The sequence below is a fragment of the Pleuronectes platessa genome, chromosome 8, assembly GCF_947347685.1.
Source record: "Pleuronectes platessa chromosome 8, fPlePla1.1, whole genome shotgun sequence".
Lineage (NCBI taxonomy): Eukaryota > Metazoa > Chordata > Actinopteri > Pleuronectiformes > Pleuronectidae > Pleuronectes > Pleuronectes platessa.
This window is the reverse complement of record NC_070633.1, coordinates 9,715,118-9,736,248: the sequence shown is the minus strand read 5'-3', so window position 1 is coordinate 9,736,248 and position 21,131 is coordinate 9,715,118. Positions and strand designations below refer to the sequence as shown.

Here is a 21,131-nt window from a genome sequence, read left to right as displayed (position 1 = left end):
AGTCATGGTTAAGGTTGTTTCTAAGAACAAGGTTTTTCTGCTCAGAAAAGTCAACATTTCGGCTGTGAATTAGTTGAATTAGCACAACTGGAACGCTGAGAGGGGCAAAACTGGAAGAACATAACATTGACTTTGTTATAATTGCTTTTCCCTTTTATGTATTAGGGGTTTTCCTTATGATATGATTAAATACTGTCTTGAATAATTGAATTAAAAACATTAGAATTAGACCTTAAGTTTTACCAATGAAAGCTCTGTTCCCTATTCATAATGCCCGCACCTCAATTACCAAAGGCTTTAACATGTATGTTAGTATAGTCATGATTTTACTTTTAGTTTGCTGCACTGAGTCTTTCCACTCCCAGATCTCTCGGATCCTTTGACCAGCTGCTTCTGGTAGAAGTTGAGGGGTAAAGTACATCATTTCTTAGGCTCATAAGTATCCTCAAGTTGTTTTTATTCACTTTTCCATCAGTCAGTTGACAGGATAAGGCAAGAACCTTTGATCTCTGGATGTAGTGAATATAAATGTCTTGTTTCATTAGGGGACTGTTGGGCCATGGCAGAGGTATGATATCCACTGACTATATTGTTTCTACTTTTCTTTAATGTACAGTGCTGAACTTGTGTGGATGAATGGTTTATATATAAAATACAAAATTAAATGTACACCAATTTAAATAACTGCAGAGTAAATATTCCAAATGGCTGCAGAAGAGGCTTTTACTATAAATGGAGAGTAGAGCTGAGGTAGTCTTGCATGACTGCACGGTCTCACTTCATGACCTTATCTCCTCCCTCTTCAAACCTGGACCTGCCAGAGGACTGCTTTCTGTTTGGTGTACCCTATGGACACACTTTCAGATGAAATGAGAGACTCACTCAGTAAATGTGTAAAATAAAAATATTTTCTATTTCCAATCATTCATGGATACATTTGTAGAGATACAAGTCAACAGTACATCAAACAAAGTCAAGCCAACTCTTCTAAAGAGCTCTACTTTGCCCTTTAACAGCTAAATAAAAAAAATGCCACCTTTAACAGTGGGTAAATCCAAGTGCATGCTGGCAAAACTTGTAATAGTGACTGTCCGAAATCCAGATATCCAATATGACTCATGATGATAATAGTACAGTAGCAAAATATTACATATCAAGAAAGAAAGGCTAACATGAAGAGTATTCTTAAGACATGATTACAGAAACAAGGTAATCAAACGGCACAACTTCATAGTGAGACTAGTAACAAACAGACCCCTCTTAAAAGTGAGTCCTTCAGAAGCTAAGGAATAGGAAGAATGTGTCCACTTTCAGTAAGTGTGGGTCATGTAATCTGTGGGGACATGGGCACTGAGTGACAATCAAAACTTCAGCTCTTATTCACTGCAATTGTTCGGGTTCTTGAGACTGAGTCCATCATACTCTCGCTAAAGTTTAGCCATGCTAGCCCCCGCTCTGCTCAGTTCCACCGGCCTGTGAAAAGCTCGTCCAGACAACTCAAAACAGGATTTCACAAAGAACACGTCTGTTGCACGCTGGGGACATCGAGTCCGTTTACTGGAAGAAATTGTGTGAAGGACTCGTGGGAGCTGAAGACCACGACTTTGTGAGTAGGCTAAGATTCAGTATAAAAAATATCTCTCCCTCGCTTGTGAGCTCTGCAGTTCTCTCCAAACATCACATCCATCAGAACTACCTGTAAAAAAAAAAACACATGACAAAAACTTTACAAATCTTTTTTTTATTCAAACTCATATTTCACATAAGGACAGTTCAAGAATCTTAGCAGCAGTTTTTGTGTAACAACCTAATTGCCGTTCACTTGCGTTGCCGGTGTTCCTCCATGGTCGCTAGCTGCCCTCTCTCTGCTGCGATTCTCTCGTTCCTCATCTTCCTCATCCCTCTCCTCATTCCCACTGTGGTTCTTACAGTACAGTCTAAAATACACAGAGATACACACACAAACAAAACACAGCAATACAAAGATATTAGTTGTAGTTTCTGATGGGTGTCTGTAAAGTGGTGCAGAATTGGTATTAAAGGTCATCTATGAGGTTTTTACACAATGTTTTAATAGCCGTTTTCAGACATTTCCTCTGGAGGACATCCAGAGAGAATTAGATCTGGACTTCCTCCAGAGGTTTATTTCACCCATGAACAACGCTTTGGGAGATTCTCCGCTGAGACGCAGTAACAGATCTGCTGCAGGATTCAGGCAAGGGGGGGGCGCAGTAGGAAGAGACAGGACGTGACGTATTAATTCTGCTGAGGAGATCACATGTTTTTGTTTACATCATATTGACACAGGCATCGGCTCTTATCAGCATCAACTCTCTTGACATCTCTGTCTGTGTCTTCTACGTGTGTGGATCCACTTGTTCATCCTGAGATATTTCGTTTCCTTTATTTCTAAACATTTTTGGGGTCTGTTACGTGTAAGGAACTTCATCAACCCCCCACTCGCTCGCTGTGAATCCTGCGGGGGACACATTTTTATTGCAAAGTATAAAAATAACCCACACTTGAAATAGCTGACAAAGTGAACACTAGTTGATAACCACATGTAAAACTTAATATCAAGCAACTGTGTGGCAGCAGTTACTGGATATATAAAAAGAAAAGACTGAATGTAAAAATAGGTTATACCGTAAATTAATGTTTCATAGTGAAGTGAAAGTGTTTGTCTGTAGAGGCTGAGCTCACTTGTAGATGCCGCGGGCCATGTTTTCGATGTACTTGGCTTTGTCCTGCAGGCCGCAGTGATAGTGGTAGGTCTTCACACATGCTTTGATTTCACAGCCAATGGTGGCTCCCAGCTGAGTGCACAGAGTACATTTCTGGGAAAACAAGCCAACCAATTGATTTTAATGACGAAACTACATTTCAAAGCGTCTTTCAAAATAAATTGTCCTACCATTCTTTTCCCTCGCTTGATTTCCTGGATGACTGTTTTAACTTCAAAGTTTCCAAACTCAGCGCGCGATGTTGTCGTCAGCTGGACTGTCCCCGATGAAAAAAGCTGCCAGGGGTCAGAGATTAGACTAAAGTTGATATATGTGCAAATTTACAGAGAGTGTGTGGCACAAACACATGCTCTTACACAGTTCATCTTACCATGCACTTGTAGTGTGCAGCCACTTTCTTGGAGTTATCGCTGTGAAGCATGCCCCTCGTTGTGTTCTCTTCCTCACCAGCATGACAAAAGCCACAGCGCTGGCCGCCATCTCCTTGGCTGGTCCGGAGAGGTGACCTGTCCCGCTACAACAGACAGAACAAAACTCAGTACAATACAGCCAACACACCATCCAGGTGAATTTACCAGAGTGCTTCGAAGAACGAGCGTGCTGCCTTACATGGGAGGAGCTCTCCTCGTCTGCAGCCTGTGAGGAGGTGGAGCGGGTGTCTTCCGATTGGCCACGAGAGCCCGCTCTGGCTCTCACCTTCTCAAACCTTCCTCTGCCTCTGCTCTGTGGAGGTGACGAGTCGGACTCATTGGCCACACCTCCCTCTTCATCTGCTGACAAATCAACGAAAATGTAAAATGTATCAAAGTAAAGTTGATGTGTTATTCACGACAACTTTGCCACAATGTTAATCTTTGCTAATATGCAGAAATGTGAAAATTCCCATTTTTAATTCAAATTTTATACATTTGATTGCATTTGTGTTCTCTTCCTTTATAATTGCTTATGGTCAGACTAAAATATCAAGCCTCGAATACATTTTTTTGTCATAAGGAAATCTTATCGTAGCAATTTTATCGTTTTCCTCCAAATACTGTCCAACATTCCAGTTTTGCCGCCTCAAAATCCATACCAGTCTGGTTCTACTTATCACTATAAGAGCGTATTTTGTGGTATTGTTATTATTTATTACTGCAACACAAATCACAATACGATTTCAAAAAGACAATAGAAATAACTAACTATAAATAACATTGGAAACCACCCTAATTCATCAGATAAAAGCGTTAATAATGTGTGTAATATGTATAGTAACTGAAAAGGAAAATAGATCCAATAATAACAGTATAACACATGGTTGAGTGGGCTCTACCTTCAACGTCGTCCAGAGAATCATCTCGGTGTTTGCGACAGTAAACACTACCAACACACAGATGCAAAGAAATGAGGATAAAATGAACAGATAAAAAATATCTTTCTTCACGTCATGATTGATTGAGGGTCAATTCACAGATTGACTTACATGTAGGTCCCTTGTGAGGGATTCTCGTTGATTTGAGCTTTGTCCTTTAGGGCACAGTAATAGTGATACGTCCTCCGACAGGTCTTCACGTCGCAGCCGATAGTAGCACCCGGCCGGTGACAAGAAGAACACGTCTGGTGAGGATAGTAGAAAAAAAAAGAAGCTGAGCACATGCCGTTTCCCAAACATTAAGGTTCACTTGAAGACCGTCCTCAGTCAGCTCATAACGTGAAATGTTGACATGTGGATCAGAATAGTAATTCAAACAGACACAATTGTCTGAAAAGTCCATATACAAATATCATGACGCCGAAACCTTTATTGAAGAAAACAAATGAAATGCAGCAGTGAAAATGGCAGGGAGGCACAGAAGTTCATATAATAGCAGTAAAAAGCAGCAAAAATCTTAAACTGAATCAGAATGAAAACATTTATGTAGTATTAATCATTATTAATTGTGTTTTATTGGTTTTATAATTAGAAACACATGTATGTTAAAAGGAAGAAAGAAAACAATTACCACATACAGGCACAGGACTTTAAGTAAACGCATAAACGTGGCAGAGGCTGGTGAAACCACTGTGAAATGTAATGTACAATTTGTAAAACTGATATGACATGAAATGTTGCTACTTAAGACTATATTGCATGTTAGCATCAGAGTCCTAATTCAACATATTTTCAATATGAGGAATAAATCACAATTTGTTGATTTTAGGCAATAATCTAGATGTTATATCCTAAAATATTAACAAAAGATGATATTATTGTCCCCACAGAAGCAGCAGTGGTGTCGGCTCAAAACAAGAGGGTTCAAACCTAACGACCAGCCGGGGTCTCCCAAAGACGTGCAGGTTAATCGGAGACTCTCAATTACCAGTAGGTGTGAATGTGAATGGTTGTTTGTTATCCTAATCACAAATATCCACATAAATACGCTCAATTTCATTTGAATGATTCATTTAAAATGTTCAGCTTTCACATTAGAGAAGCTCTGTGGCATTACACAATTCAGTTCTCCTTGACTCAGTAATGCTTCATTAAGAGGAGCAGCAGGCACTTACCAGTTTGTTCCCCCTCTTGATCTCCTTCTTCACATCCTCAACAGAGAATGCGCCGATGTTTTCACTGTCTGAGTGAGACGTGACCAGAGCAGAGGAGAACAGCTACACAGGGAAAAATATGAAAACTGTTATTCAATTGTCTTTTTCTAAATAATTCCCCTTGAATAAATGTTGTCTAATTAATTATGCTTATAATACATTTTATACTTATATTATTTTCTTGTGGGTTCCAATAACCTATTTTTGGCAAATTAATTTTCCTTTGCCACTTATGATGCATTATTTCCCAGCAAACTAATGGTTAACAATAGTTTTACTGATCACGCCGTCGGAGCTGATTTCACTCTAACACACTTACAATTTTACATTTCATACTTTTGACAGTTTTATTTAAATGGAGTGTCAGAGGGTGTGTAGCAGTGTTTTCTTAACTTAGCATCAACCAAGGGGCTATTTCAAGGCTCTCAAGATTATTTATGATATATACATATTTATTCTGAACGGATACATTATATTTACTTTTTGGGGATTTGTAAATGTTAGGATTTTTGTCATCTTCATCTTATAAGCAGCTGTCACAAGACAAAATTCAAAATCCACACTTTCTTTTCGTCATAGTTCACAATTCTGCATATGTGACAGATAGTGTTGTATGCATGAATTTAGCTTGAATAATCTCAGGTGAAGGGGTTTAGAACTACTGTGTGTGTGTGCTTTCCTCACCATGCACTTATGGTGGGCTGCCACCTTCTGGCTGTCAGACAGCAGCAACTGGCCACACTCCTTGTCTCTGTTGGTTCTGCAGAAGGCACATTTAAGCAGCCGTGCTGCAGCGACTTTCTTCTGTCCCGACATGGCCAGAGGCTTTTTTTGTTGGCCCAGGAATCTAATGAAAAAAAAAAAAAAATACATAAATGATGAAGATAACGCTGAACCATTTCAACACTTTTATTTTGATCTCATTATTAATGAATTCAACTAAAAGATCAAAGACTTTCTAAACACACCAATGGATTATTTCTCTCAAATGTCCCCACAATGCTTCAGATGATCTGTATGTGTGCCGCAAATTAAAGCCTCCAATTGAAGGTGTCTGTGAGGTTTCTGATTTGAAGTGTGATTATCTCACATGTTGTTTTTGTTAAGTGCTGATGTAATATATAGAAAACTCTGCACCCTGTTTCATTGAGTTCTAACTCTAGAGTATCTGGTGGCCTTTGGTGAAAAATAATATCTACAGAATATGTGTATTGCTGATCAACACCAGAATTTGGGGAGAATTGATGAAGTTTTGGAAGGTAGTCGATGATGTTGTTGATGTGTTATGGATTAAGAGACATTATCAGCCCACCACAGGCCAGCAATTAGCTACATCCACCAGTCATCCCACAACTAAATCAGATTAAACAGACACAGATATCAACAGAAGCTGGACGACCAGATCTGATACAAACACACACACAAACACACTCCTTATAATTACAGACAAACTCCTAATATACATGTGATGTTGTCATTATATCAGGCCCCGAGCACCAACAATGTGAATGCCCTATTGCTTTTCCAGTAGAATTAAATGCATTTTTGATGGCTTGAAAATGTTCATATTCTGTAGCAATTCGAGACGACTGTAGCAAAATGGCTCAACTGCGCCCCCTAAAGCAGCAATTCCGTCTGGTTTAGTCAACCTTCATGAAATTGGTACATATATATCATGACTGGATGGAATAAAAAGTTCTCGGCACCAATTTGATAAATGCAACAGGGAGTCATCCATTTGATGACATCTACACAGAAATCATGACTTAAAATCACAGGGTTTTTTTACGTCTTACACTTTGTTGTACTCGATGAAGTCTAATCAAAACTGTGAATTTTTAGTTGAACACCGTGTTGGTGGCGTGGCGTCAAATTTCAATTTGTTGCTGTGCCACACGCATTTGCTGTAGCTTCAGTCTACTTTGTTCAATTTCCCTAGAACTACATGTGTGTAATAACAGCACCCCTGAAGACATTCATATGTTTTAAAGGAATGTGCCTGGCAAAGCGACATGTTTCATTTCATAAAGAACAAAAAACCCTCTTGGATCGATATGCTAGACAAAACAGTAAGTCGGCCATTTTGAATTAAGTGGCCATTTTTTTTTACCGTTTACACATGTTGTATTTTGACAGAACTCCACCTAGAGTTTTCATCAGATCAACTTTAAATTCAGTGAGTGTCATATCAATTCTATGGAGATAAAAATATATTAAATGTTTACTCTACGGCAAACGATGTGACCGTGGCCTGGCATCAGTCTGATGATTGCCAATAAAGAGGGATTTAGTACAACTCCTCTGTGAATTGTCCTATCAGCACCACCTACTGCCAAAAGGAGGTAACCCTTGTTTTACAACTTAAATTCGATTTACTTTAAATTTTTACTCCGTGGTCTTCACTTGATGGCGTGGACCGTAATGGCTGATTAGTAGGTGTGGTCTAGTGCCGCGTGACGGACGATGGAAGCGACGTGTTTATCCTTCCCGCGAAGCACAAAACAGAGACGTTTTCACCCGGTCCCTGTTCCCCCTCCTCCGCTGCCTCATCGGGTTCTGAGGTCGCAAGTGCTGCTCGCAGCCCCAGTCTTTGTATATGCTTTATCGCTATTATTATTTTAAGTAGTATTTACTACTTCTACATTATTATACCACTTCACTACAGAAAATCTATTATTGAGATGTAAATTTGAAGTTAAAAGTGTATTGCCTGATTTGAGCAGCAGTGACAAACACACAGGAGCTAGACTTTAAATATATTTTAAAAATATATATACATTATTTTTAACAAACCCTATATTCACTCTCTTTCCATATCTTGCCACTTGTGTCTGCCCCAAATTCTATAAAATAAATACACTTTTCTGATTTAAATTCCCAATTTTAGACTATGTTGCCTGTTGTGATCAGCATACACATTTTATTTTTGAACAATTTGCTTCAGATTGGCAATAATTCCCATGTTCGTTCAAAATCCATTACGACTGGTTGTAAACCAACATTGTGTTGTGTGGAGTGCAGGAGAGCTGTCATCCGAGATGGTGTGTGGTTGCGTTGTCCATCATGTGCTGCATTTACACGAAACACGAGGATTAATAGGATTTGGTCAGCCTCAAAGGAAAGTGTGTTTTCTTTTATAAACCACAATAGCAGTGTGTGTGTGTGCTGCTGCTGCAACGCCTTGATATAAAACCATTATTCAAGCCATGATCGCAGGGCCAGGCTTTTCCCTTCGGCGGCTCCAGACAGACACACACACACACGATGCTCACTCCGCATGTAAATAACAACAACCAGGCTTTATTCACACCGCTGATCGCCCCTGAAACACCTCTCATGTCACATCCCTGCATTGCTCGTCCACGCTGGCCTCCATCTGTGACGAGGACGAGCCCGTATAAAACAAAAGTGGCTGAAATTTAAGGTGGAAACTTTTGAATTAAAGGGTCAGTGTGTGTGTGTGTGTGTTGGATTATTCCTATAACATGTGTCTCTAAGTGAAAACATTTGTGACTATGAACGCCCTGAAATCTCTCCACGGGCCCTTCGATGCAGCTCCCTGAAAGGAAAACGTCTCTCTGAAATGTTGCATTTTGGACTGGAAGTGGGGGAACTGGGAATATTTCCCTTTAACTGAGGGGAAATCTCGTGACGGACGCGGGTGTTTTCGAGTCGTTTCGAAGTAAAGAGCGCCATACGTGATGTGCGGCTGCGAGCGGAGAGCAGCCCGGGTCGTACGACACCAATACGGCCTGAGAGCACAACAGGCCACGCTACACAACAACTACCGCACAGCCGCGGACACACACAACACACCTCACCTGCTGCTGGGCCCTTAACCGGGTGAGACCGTGGAAAAGGGTGGAAAGTGTCCCGGACGGCCGCTGAGCTTCTCACCGTCCTTCACTAGTGATCGTGGTGATTTTCACGCTAGCATCAAGCTAGCTGTAGCGTCACAGACCGCAGCCACTTCCGAGTGAGGTTTTCAGAATAAGACGCGTGTAGGCGGTGCGCATGTTGAGATGTTTTATGTGTGAAGGGAAAGGCACAGGAGGTCTGTCGTGTGTGCAGGAAACGAAAGCGAATTACCTGATAAATATCTCATGGACACGGCTTGAATTTTGAAGTCTCGTTTCCCCTGAAACAGAGATGACTTCAGGTCTGACCAGATGTGTCTATGTATGAGTAAACCTGATTTGCAATAAAACCCGATTCTGATCCTGATGCCTCGTGCAGATGCACAGCATGTTGGACTGACATGTTTGTTATGTCATGATTTCACTAGAATAAGAGATTTATGAGCTAATTTCAGATCTGTTTGTCAAAAAATGAATGAATTGGTGTGTGTGTAATGTTTGAGTTTTTCCATCAAAGCCTTGAACAATGCAATGCACCTATCAGTTTGATTATTCAAACATAGATAATTAATTTAATGATTGATTATCAAAAAGAAATTGATGATTACCAGTCGAGTCATCGATTAGATAATTGATCATTTGTTCAAATTTGCATGAAAAACACAGAGGGTGAGAGTTCGCCCATTAACAGGATGATCTGAGCACAGACTTGACATGTGACAGTGTAAAACTATACAGTGGTTTACTGCTGGGAGATCATGCTGGGAAAAGTTCAGAATGTTACCTTTCAAAAGAGACCAAGACCATGCATGTACTCCAAATGGTTCAAGAACAACTTTCAATTTACTTTGGGTATTCCTCAGACAGGCCTTATAGGCGAATTTCAATCCGCCTCTTAACAGGTTAAAAAATCAGCAAAAGCAGTTGAAACTGTAACTGAAAGTTCAGAGAACTGATGATAGATTTTCACCAACTGTGCCTGATGCATGATGGTATAATGCTGTAGGCATCTTATGGGTTTAAAAAGAAATAAATACATTCTCATTGTGATTTGGTGTGAAAGACAAACTTGAAGCTCATATCACAAGATGACATCAGAAGATGCAGGAGAGAAGGACACTTGATATTGTAGCACAATGAGAGTATATGTTGAAAAGATAGACTGTATGGTTTATAATGCCCATCATCATGATGAAAAATCTGTCTTTGATAATGTGATTGTTATCATGATAACTAACAATATTGAATGGTAAGAAAATGTTTGTCTTGATATTTTTACACACTTGTTGAAGAAGTTTATATATAACCAAGAGTGTCGACGTCTCTGAAGCTTTTGAAAAAGTTTATTAATTGCATACACCAACATATATTATGGATATTACTACTAAAACCGTTTGAAACAGCATACATTGTATACGGGATGAAAATACGTAATTTCAAGCCGAGGACATTTCTGAACTCAACTTATTTCCCTTTATCTTTTAGCGAGAACTCGGGTGCAATTGCTTTATGTCACAAGACAGTCCGGTGGACGGAGCTTCTTGTGAAGTCCTCAGTGTCTCCACCCGTACGAAAAGTATCTGAGCACTGAAACACGCGCACCTACAGCGGAGAAGGCTTCACCGCATATATAATTATCTGGGGCTGTAGTGATAGGCTGAGACGACTGTCAGTCTTTTTGTTGGGCGAACACATCCCGCCCAGTGTCCCGGAGCCGATCTGCGGGTGGAGAGAGAGAGAGAGGCTCCACCAGAGGAGAACCTATGAGCACATCAGCCCGGAGACCCGCTCCTCACCGACACCAGGCAGCCAGCAAGTTAGGTGACAGTCGGTCACGAGTGGAGAGATTTTTCATGAAACATCTCAGCGATGAAGGTCGTCGGTTTGAGCCACTTGTAGCGTCGGCTCGCTCGGGTTAGACAGACGGTGCTCCAGATAACGTGCCGGACGCTCACAGCGACGCTGCGGCGGGGAAAAGAAAGTGGAGACAACTTGCTAGCCTGCTAGCTAACCTTTAGCCACCGCCGAGCCTCCTTCAGCCCGAAAAGCACAGTTCACTCGGTGAGTGTGTGACAGCCGGAGCTCAATGTCCCAGTCGTGTGTGTTTGTGTGTGTTTTCCACGGGGCTCTCTGACTACATGCTGTCGTCAGTTTGCCGGTTTTATCGCTACAGCTAACTAGGTCACAAGCTAGCTGAAGTTTGCTGATGAACATCGCTGCGGGGTTGACATTTTCTTCTTGCCCCTGACATCATTGTTCCACTTAGAAAGTCAGCGTTTTGAGTCAACTGGGCTCATGTTCACTTCGAGAAACTAACCAAACTAAACCAGAGTTAACTAACAGTGGTAGAGTTACTTCAGCGCTCCGCCCTCGATGGTGACTAGTTTAAAGTTAGCTAAGTCAGCTAGCTGTGTGCGCTGTTATGCTCTTAACAACTGTTATTGTGTTTTTTTACCTCGGAGTGTCGAGTTACAGTCAGACAAGGGAGCTAACCTCACTCTCGCTTTCTTCAGGTGAGACATTTCAGCCATTTCCTGATGCAGAGAGGTACAGGAAGTGGAGCTGCATGTACTTGCACAGGATAGTTTGTTGAAAGTGTGTTGTGTTTTTTATTTCCACACAGATTGTTGGGCTTGGTTCACCTCTCTTCAGCCATGCCTTTTCCCTTTGGTAAGACTCAGAAGAGTCCGGCAGAAAACGTGAGGAGTTTGAAGGAGAATGTGGCGTACTTGGAGAAACTGGACCCTGGAGACAGCAAAAAGTGTGAGAAGGTCAGCGATGATTTCTCCCCTCACTGTTTGACATCTGGATCTTGTTCTCAGCACTAGCTTGTGATCACAGTCATTAACTATTTCCCCACGATCACAGGTTGCAGATGAGGTGTCTAAAAGCCTGGCCTCGCTGAAGGAGGTGCTCTGTGGAACAGGTGACAAGGAGCCTCACACCGAAGCTGTGGCTCAGCTCGCACAGGAGCTGTACAACACCGACCTCCTCATCACCCTCATTGCCAACCTGCATAGGATTGACTTTGAGGTGCTTGTCTCTCTGCTCTGACTTTTTGTTTAACGACCAGAAAAAGAAGTATTGATTTACTCTGTGCAGACACCAAATTGCCAGTAGGAGCGATAATGTCTCTGCATATCATCATTAGCCAGTCAGCCATTCATCTGACTGACTCAGTGTTTCTGTTTTTTTCACAGAGGAAGAAGGATGTGGTTAATTTGTTCAGCAATATTGTCAGACGTCAGATTGGCACTCGCACACCCACGGTAGAGTACATCTCTACACACCCACAGATCCTCTTCATGCTTCTGAAAGGGTAAGTTCATCTTTTCAGGCTACAGGAACTTGGGGAAGTCAGATGCTTTCATAATAGATTTGAGTACTGCTTTATTTGTCCACTTACATGTGTTAAAGGTAATCTACTCTTAAATAACTGGTAAATATCACGAGCTAATCCCTCAAATTATTATTTTGTTGTTGTGTTTTAGGTTTCCATTTGAGTGTTTTGTGCTAAAATAACTTTCCCTAAGCATGCCTCGTGATTTTCTACATTACCCAGTATGTGTTTCAACAACTCCCAAAAGAACAAGCATGAACTTGTTGCATTCACATGTGGGTTACACATTTAGATGCAGAGAGTGATAGTTGAGTGCTGGTTATACAGCTTCTAAAAAGAAAAAGAAAAAACAGAGTTGTCCCGCGTACTCAAAGAGCAACCTTGTTTAACGTTTACACTCCATTATGATGCAAGTGGCTGGTGTCAGTGGATCAAGTGCTCTCTTTGCCAATTTCCACCTGTGTCATGGATTTCCTCTGCAGTGTTTTTACACCTTTTACCAAGAAACTTCTAATTTATGAAGAGCAACATTCAGCTGGATTTCTTAACTTCAACTTCAAAGTCTAACATTTGATGTTAATGTGTTTGATGATTCTACCACTAATGTCCCATGTAGCTGCGAGGAGGATTGTCAATGTTAAGTCAGCTCTTTTCAGCCATATCAAAAATACATCGTGGAAAATAGGGCCTAAAAATAAAATGTTGTAGTAGTGCTAAAAACTTAGCAGTGTTATGTGTTAAGAGTGGATTTTCCTACAAATGAGGCTGGTTAGTAGTGGTTTTCATTTGTGTTACATAGCCAGTGTGTGCTGTATAACTGGCATATTAGTTGACCTGGACCTGACATGTATTTAACGACACAGATACGAGAGTGCCGAGGTGGCTCTGAATTGTGGAATGATGTTGAGGGAGTGCCTGCGTCACGAGCCTTTGGCCCGGACGGTTCTCCTCTCCGAAGACTTCTACTGCTTCTTCCATTATGTCGACCTCTCCACCTTTGACATTGCCTCAGATGCTTTCGCCTCATTCAAGGTACACTGGCATACTGTCTTTCTAGAAAGTTTTTAACAGTTCTTATTTGATATCTAAGTCTCCTATTTTTTCCTCTCAGGATCTCCTTACTAGACACAAGATTATGTGTGCAGATTTTCTGGAGAACCAATACGACAGGGTGAGCTTTCTCCTGTGGATTTTTGATCTTTAATTGAAAGCAGGCTCATGATTTGCTTTAATGTACTCATGATTTGCTTTAATGTACTTCAAAATTTTCTTCAGGTATTTACAGAGTACGAGAAGCTCCTGCATTCCGAAAACTATGTCACCAAACGACAGTCTTTGAAGGTGAAAGCTCCAGCGCTCTGTCAAATCACAATTACTGATGGCTCTAATTTGAGCGGCAGATTCAACTGTTACTGACATGTTTTTAACGATGCGCTGTTTTCCAGCTCCTCGGGGAACTTCTCCTGGATCGACACAACTTCACTGTCATGACAAAGTACATCAGTCGGGCAGAGAACTTGAAGCTGATGATGAACTTGTTAAGAGACAACAGCCGAAACATCCAGTTTGAAGCGTTCCATGTCTTCAAGGTGTGAAAATAGAACACACACATTGTCAATTCATTGTTTAAACACTCAAGTTTAAAAGTCACATAGAATTTCCAATTAAAGAGTTATAGTTAAATTCGTACAATATTGAAAGTTTATGGAGCAGTCTGGACTGATGAAGCCATTTTATTTTAAGATAAAACTTTTTAGACTGTTGGGACTGTAGTTCATAATAAGGCCGAATTATTTTCATAGTGGCCGGGGCTAGAGTCCAGCCAGGGTCCTTTTACTATCAACCCCCCTCTGTCAAATAAAGGCAGAACAGTCATCAACATAATTTGAACAGAAAAACTTTTCAGATTGTTAGTTAACCTCATCGCTCTCCTTTCAAAGGTATTCGTTGCAAACCCCAACAAGACTCAGCCCGTGCTGGACATACTGCTGAAGAACCAGACCAAACTGGTGGAGTTCCTGAGCCACTTCCAGACGGACCGATCCGAAGACGAGCAGTTCTGCGGCGAGAAGAACTATCTGATTAAGCAGATCCGGGACCTGAAGAGGCCCGCGGCGCCGGAGGAAGCATAAAAAGCTGTGTTGACGACTGCTCGGTCAGGTGGTAGATTGTAGAGGTAGTGGCTGGAGCTGCAGAGAGGCTGAGTGAGAGACATGCTTCATTAAGATTTAATATTAACTACAAAATATAGGAAAAAAAGAGTACAGATTACTTCCTTCACTTTCTGTTTTTTTTAGTGTGGATATGGAGGTGATTTCCATCCAGATACCTGAGTGGGCCAAGAACTGTTATTTAAACCATAGTGTTTTCTCTTTCATCATAATGCATTTAATCTGTTTTAGTATCCTTGGACCTTAAACTGTTGCCCTTCCTCATACACTGTAGCTGGCAGTGACTTTAGAATGACAGAAACGTCACCCCATGCACAACCAACATCTGCTCCGAGGTTCTCTTTAGTCTTTTCATCTTCAGAAACTATATTTTAGAGATTGAGGTAAATATATTATTTTTCTAATGTGTCTTCATGGTTAACAGTTTCAAACATAGAGTAACTCTCTTCTCTCTGCACATTGCTTAGCCTCACTAATCACAGCGGTTTGATTTGTTGCCTTATTGTGAAGCTGTTGTGTTGCACAGGGACCTAAATTATCCTTCACATGTGGATCATATTGGCCAGGTCAACACACAGTGATTTTTTTCATGAGGGGGGTGAGAATTGTGAATTTCTTTGGCCTTTGGTCACATGTGTAAGGTTGCAAAAGTTTGAAATGATCCAGTTGTGCTGTACTTGCCAATGCGTTAGTTGGAACAGGAAGAGAAAATCAAAACCACAGAGGAATCAATCTATTGTGCTGCGTTTTTTTTTTTTAAAGCTGTGTTCACTGAGGCTTGCATGACTGAAATAGAAGCACAGCATCAGATAATGCTGCAGGGTAGTAGCCATCCATTCAGCGCTAACATGTACAGCCAGGATATACAAATTGATCTCACTCAGAGCACTCCATTTCATCCTCATGCTGAGCACAGATAGCAATAACTCATTTGAAACAATGATGTAAGAAATAATTCATTCATGTCTTTTGAAACTACTTTCCATTACGGTATAAGCGCTGCTTAAAACAAGAAATAATATCGCAGTTTACACAGAGGCGCCGCATATTGGATGCATCATGCGTATGTTACATTGTGAATCTATGTGTTCATATCGGAGCATGATATTTAAAATCACTCGACCTGTGAGACTTTGTACTAACATTGGTTGGAGTTTATTTTTCTTGATTAATTTAACATATTTTCTTTGACTAGAATGGTTTCATTTAAAAAAAAATATTTGGCTGTAAGGAAAAGTCTCATATCTCCCCAGTTATTCAGTGTAACTCCATCTCTCCAACCATTATCTACACTACTGATCTCAGCTGTCATTGAGAGAGACGCGGGATACACCCTGGACAGATCACCATTGTATCCTAACCATTTGCCTCTCTCTTTTCCCCCGGTGTGTCATGTTTGACATCACAAAGACACTGACAGCTGAGGCGTATTCACCCAGGAGTCTCGTTTCCATCAATGCTGTTTGAAGCTGGAGCTGATAAAAACCTGTGTCTACTGCGGAGTCATTTCACCCGGGAGTGAAGGCTGATTATATCTATTCTCATTTCAGGAGAAGGCCCGATGTAAGTGGCGTTTGTGGGTTTTTAGACCACTGGAAAGGGGGCTGTAGAGGGAAACAACCATTCAGGCCCACATTCACAGCTACAGGCAATTTAGAGTCTTGAATTAATCTTATCCCCAATCTACATGTCTTTGGACTGTGGTAGGGGCCGTAGAAAATCCACACAGGCGCAGGAATAACCTGCACAGTCCACTCAGAAAGACTCCACTCGCCCATCAGGTTCAAACCCAGAAGCTTCTGGCTGTAACCGCTGTAAACACTTCATCAGCGTGTCGCCCCCACTTTAACACCAAAGAGCACAAAAAGAAAAGAGGGCGGCAGCTGCTGAAAGACACAGAATTTTAATTATCATGTTCTTTTCTGATATGATTGTAATAACACAGAACACACTGTAACATAACTGTGATGCATCGGAGAGCACTTTCCTGTCAGAAGTTACCACATTGTCGAAAATAACCACATGCACTGTTAAAACATGAATGAGTTTGTTTTTGGATGATGAGCACTGAGGTCCTCACCAGATCAGTTCTACTATTTAAAAAGACACCTTGATATAGTTGCCTTACTTCTGCTGTTGTTACTAAAGTGGCATATTAGGGATTTGGAGACGTGTTGTCTGTGCACAGGTTTCCTAGTACATACCTCATGGGATTTGAGTTTGCAAATGCTGTGTTCTCTGTTCTTTCCTTCCTAGATGGGATATTTTATTTGACATTTAAAAAGAAAAACACAACAGTGGGTTGTATGCATGCCTAAACTTGATATATATATATACATATGTGTGTGTTAAAACTTGAACAGGGACTGCAACCTGGTTTTCACAATGGAAAACTAGATTTTTAAAAGTACTTAAATATTTCATTGGTTGGTGCCACACAAAACGTTAATTCATAATGAATTTCAGTGTGGTACCTTGTAATGAATGTTGCCTTATTTAAAGACATGTAATGGGTCGTAATGATCATGTAAAATTCCAGAACTCTTTAATTTGCTTTTGTCTTTTTCAGCCCAAAGTTGACAAACAAAACTACATTTCAAGTCCCGCATTTATGACCAGTTATTTCTCAGAACCACAGAGACACTTTTAAAGTGATCCTCTGGGTGGAATTACATTTTTCATCAGAAATTAGTAAGGCTGCACACAAAAGATTTTCTGCTGTGATTAAGTTGCTTGTTAAAAACTGCACCAGAGAGTCAGATCCTTTTCAAGATTCGGAAAAATAAGTAGAGAAGTGTGATATGATTGTGGTACATTATTCATAAATACAAAGACTGAAGTCCTGCTCACTGTGCACGGTCATGTCACCGGTTAATGAAAGAAAGTTTGAAAGTGTGTTTGAGTTTCTAATAATATCTTGATTTGAGGCGTTGCTCTGTAATAAAATCAACATTATCAGGCTGATGTTTTACTAAATTTTCAACATTAATACTAATAGGTGTAGATATTGAATCAAACTTCCTTGAAATGTGAGTTTAGACTTGCCGTGCACTTTGTGAAGGACGTGCTATACACAGACATCCCACCAGAGGGAGCAGTTGGCGACAATTGGCACATTGCTTTAATTGTACAAACAAAGTATTCCATGTTTTCTTTAACCCTACCTCTAATTATGAGTATATATAAATCACTGACAATATTATATAGACATCAACACAAATCCCTTAAGATCAATATTATGTATTTGATGATTTAAAATTCTCTGTTTAAAATATTTGTTGTGCTTTATTTTATCCTATTGCCTTATCCCCCCCCCCCCCCCCCCCCTTGTCCTTTTCCACACTCTGGATATATTCTCTTTATTTACCATGGGAGTGAATTATGTGTACATAACTTTATAAAGGGTAAAATTGTGAAAGCAATAAACTTTGTGGCAATTGATTTTTGTGTTGCTTCACTAGTTTGACACAAACATGGACTTGGAGGCAGGTGCAGCCACACAGTTGTTTTCTATTTACTATGTAGGTGTGTACAAACAGAGCTACACTACAGTCTCCCTGAATCCTGTTCGTCTATTTGCACGTTTGACCGAGACAACTGACAGTTTAATCATTCCCATGGTGCGTGGAGATGTGGGACCTTGTGTCTTTTCCAGCATCAAGGATAAAACAAGTCGGGACAGATTAAGCACGACGCACAGCTTTCCAAACTACACACAAGCTGCTGCTGCTGCAGCACGCAATTACCAGTGTGAACATCACAGCTCCATCCAATTTTCAATCAACTTATTAGAGGGACAATAACACTATCAACAATAACGCAATATGTTTTTCATCAATTGCAATATACCAAAGGTCAAATATACATATATAAATATAATGCTTGTGCATTGTGTAAGCACAGTGAGGAGTTATTACGCTTAATTGATCGGCCTTAGGTTTGTCAAATGTTTGTCATTATCGGCTCATAAAGAGGAGTTAAAACCACAGCCTTTAATTAGGAGAAAAATTGGTATTTACACTTTGCAAACATAATGTGACATTTATTATGATAAATATCTCAATCGACAGAGATTTCTTCAACTGTTATTTGGCCATATTGTCTAGCTCTTGGTCTTATCAAAGGTGAGAACACGTCTGTGGTAAGTTTATCTGTACAAACATTTATATATGAGGAATATCTTTGTACGTTCAAGTAAACTATTACAGATATTTTTAAATCACCACTTTGGTTTGGTGTTTGGGAAAACAATGTCAGTCTCAATACACCTTTAACTGAGACTTCCAGATAAAGTCCATACGAAAGCTGAGCTGTTGAGAAATAACTATTTCATGGCTGTTTGTCGGACCTTCAGCAGGATTAAGAAAAACTACTGGACCCATTTTATTCAAACTTGGAAAGGATGGAATATGGGCTAAGGAAGAACCCATTACATTTAGTGAAGCCTGAGTCCTAGTTGCCACAGATCCAAAATAGCTAATGGCCATATTGACACTGTTAGAGACTATTACAAATATTAAAATATGACAAAACACACACAAACCCCTGAATGACACAAAAGCTAAATAAATAAGTAGACAAATAGATAATGAATAATATAAAGGATATGATAAGATAAGGGGAAAGGAAATAAAACAAATAAGAAAAAAGTAGAGATTGAAGAGAGTTGGAAAAATAGAATTGCCTTTTATTGTAGAACTTGTATCTTACTGAATGTTTCCGTTTCTCCAGCTTTAGAGAGGACGTGACATCACTGAGCCACTGGGTGTTGGAAGGAGCTGTAGTAGACTTCTAGTGAAGAAGAAGAATGTGGTGTCTTTAGAAATTATTTAAGTGAAAGGTAGCATTTCTAAATTCTTGTGATAAACTTAGATAGGATGTTTTGTTTTGTTTTACATATTCACCACATTTCCCGAGGATTATTCCTGGATCGTGATTTAAAAAAAAGATGTGGCACTTTTAAACCAATTTATTATCTCAATTTATTTGCCAAATTATATGTCGTGGTTAGGTTTCAGGGTGCCATTTTTATTTATTTGTGCCTTTTACTTTGAACATTTCTTAACATCTTTTACCTGTGGTTCTCACTACTGAATTGTTGAATACATGCCATATTTCTTAATGAACATATATTCAAACATAATTTGTTGTTTGTTTTTTAAAGAAGAGTGTGTGGAGTTGATTGAAATTGAGGGGCCTTTTGTCGGAGGTATGCTATCTCTGTGTGTATCTGATAGATGACAGGAGAGGGAAGAAACAAAGGTCTTTGTTCAGTTTCACCAAATCATGTCAAACACTGTCTGGAGTCTCCTCCTCCGGCTGCAGCTTTCAATGAAGTGTACCAGCACTCCAGTGTCACTGTGGCCGAGTCCTCACAAACCTTCAAGAGTAATTCAGAGGATTTTCTCTTTGTCTCTGTTTCGTGTGTTAAGTGAACAGAAGCTCATACTTGACCTTTGTGGAAGACGTTTAGTTGTATCATAAGGAGTTTTAAACATTTAGTTGGACAAAATAAGGAATTTGAATCATCCCCTTTGGGCTCTGTCAAGATCTCTCATTCGTTCTTCACTACTCCTCTGACATGTTTTATTCTTCAATAAAAGATAGACGATAAGAATAATAGTTAGCTGCAGCTCCTCTGTGACCTGTTGTTTCTCTGCGAAATGTTGAAAATCCACTACACATTCTAGATCTGCTCTTCAGGCAGTTATAGAATATAGCAGCAGTGTATTGGGTCAATATTGCCTGTTGCTGTGCTATTTATAGTGTAAACAACGACTGAGAGGAACTTTTCTGGTAGAAGTTGAATCGTAGCTTCGCCTCCAGAACATTCATCTGATCTAAGTCATCACTGTTTGCGTCTTAGAAGTTGAATTTGTTTGTTGATATTTGTAGCAGAGAGTGTGAAGCAGTCATGTCCGTCCAGCTCAAAACACTGGGACACATTCCATCCTACCAGGAGGTGTCCTCCAGCATGAGGCCTGCTCAATAGGCTGGCAGGCCAATGTCTCTGTGGAGCGTAATTACAACAGATGAAAATGTACAATCTGTCTGTGTGTACAAAACATACATCTTATCTGTTACACATACATGTGTGTGTTTGTGTGTGTGTTGGGTTGTGTTCCTGTGACTTCAGAGAATATCACACTGTCTTACATTGATACCTAACCACCAAAAACTGACCCTTAAAATCACCTTTTCCTAAATAAATCTAAATCTAACCACGAACGAATCCTAAACCTAATTTAAATCTAATTCTAACTTGACCTAAACAAAGCTAAATCAAAATTTAACCTAATCCTAAACCTAATTTAAATCTAATCCTAACCTTAACCTAATCTGAAAATTTACAATAGCCTAATCCAATCCCATAACCAAACAAATCTAAACCTTATTTAAACCTAACAATAACCTAATCCTAACCTTAATCTTAATTTAAATCTAAAGCAAACAC

At 40.0% G+C, this 21,131-nt stretch overlaps 2 protein-coding genes across 4 annotated transcripts; one reads left to right on the top strand and one right to left on the bottom strand.

Moving 5' to 3' along the window:
- Positions 1–890: 890 nt before the first annotated feature.
- On the bottom strand, positions 891–9,284 carry phf6 (PHD finger protein 6). 3 transcript variants are annotated; one of them, XM_053428057.1, is made up of 11 exons: positions 9,131–9,284; positions 5,994–6,156; positions 5,271–5,372; positions 4,207–4,340; positions 4,057–4,103; positions 3,354–3,517; positions 3,115–3,258; positions 2,915–3,019; positions 2,704–2,837; positions 1,808–1,937; positions 891–1,696 (listed from the first exon to the last, which is right to left on the bottom strand). In XM_053428057.1, the coding sequence occupies exons 2-10, from the start codon at positions 6,123–6,125 to the stop codon at positions 1,808–1,810; spliced, it is 1,092 nt and encodes a 363-aa protein (XP_053284032.1). In that variant the 5' UTR covers positions 6,126–6,156; positions 9,131–9,284; the 3' UTR covers positions 891–1,696. The 3 variants fall into 3 exon arrangements, with proteins under 3 accessions (XP_053284032.1, XP_053284034.1, XP_053284033.1); XM_053428059.1 differs by having other exon boundaries at positions 3,354–3,514; XM_053428058.1 differs by having other exon boundaries at positions 9,126–9,283.
- A 1,584-nt stretch (positions 9,285–10,868) lies between these two features.
- Positions 10,869–15,409, top strand: cab39l1 (calcium binding protein 39, like 1). Its single transcript, XM_053428626.1, has 9 exons — positions 10,869–11,227; positions 11,790–11,937; positions 12,035–12,199; positions 12,367–12,485; positions 13,370–13,538; positions 13,618–13,677; positions 13,782–13,847; positions 13,952–14,095; positions 14,447–15,409. The coding sequence occupies exons 2-9, from the start codon at positions 11,821–11,823 to the stop codon at positions 14,636–14,638; spliced, it is 1,032 nt and encodes a 343-aa protein (XP_053284601.1). The 5' UTR covers positions 10,869–11,227; positions 11,790–11,820; the 3' UTR covers positions 14,639–15,409.
- The last annotated feature ends 5,722 nt before the right edge of the window (positions 15,410–21,131 follow it).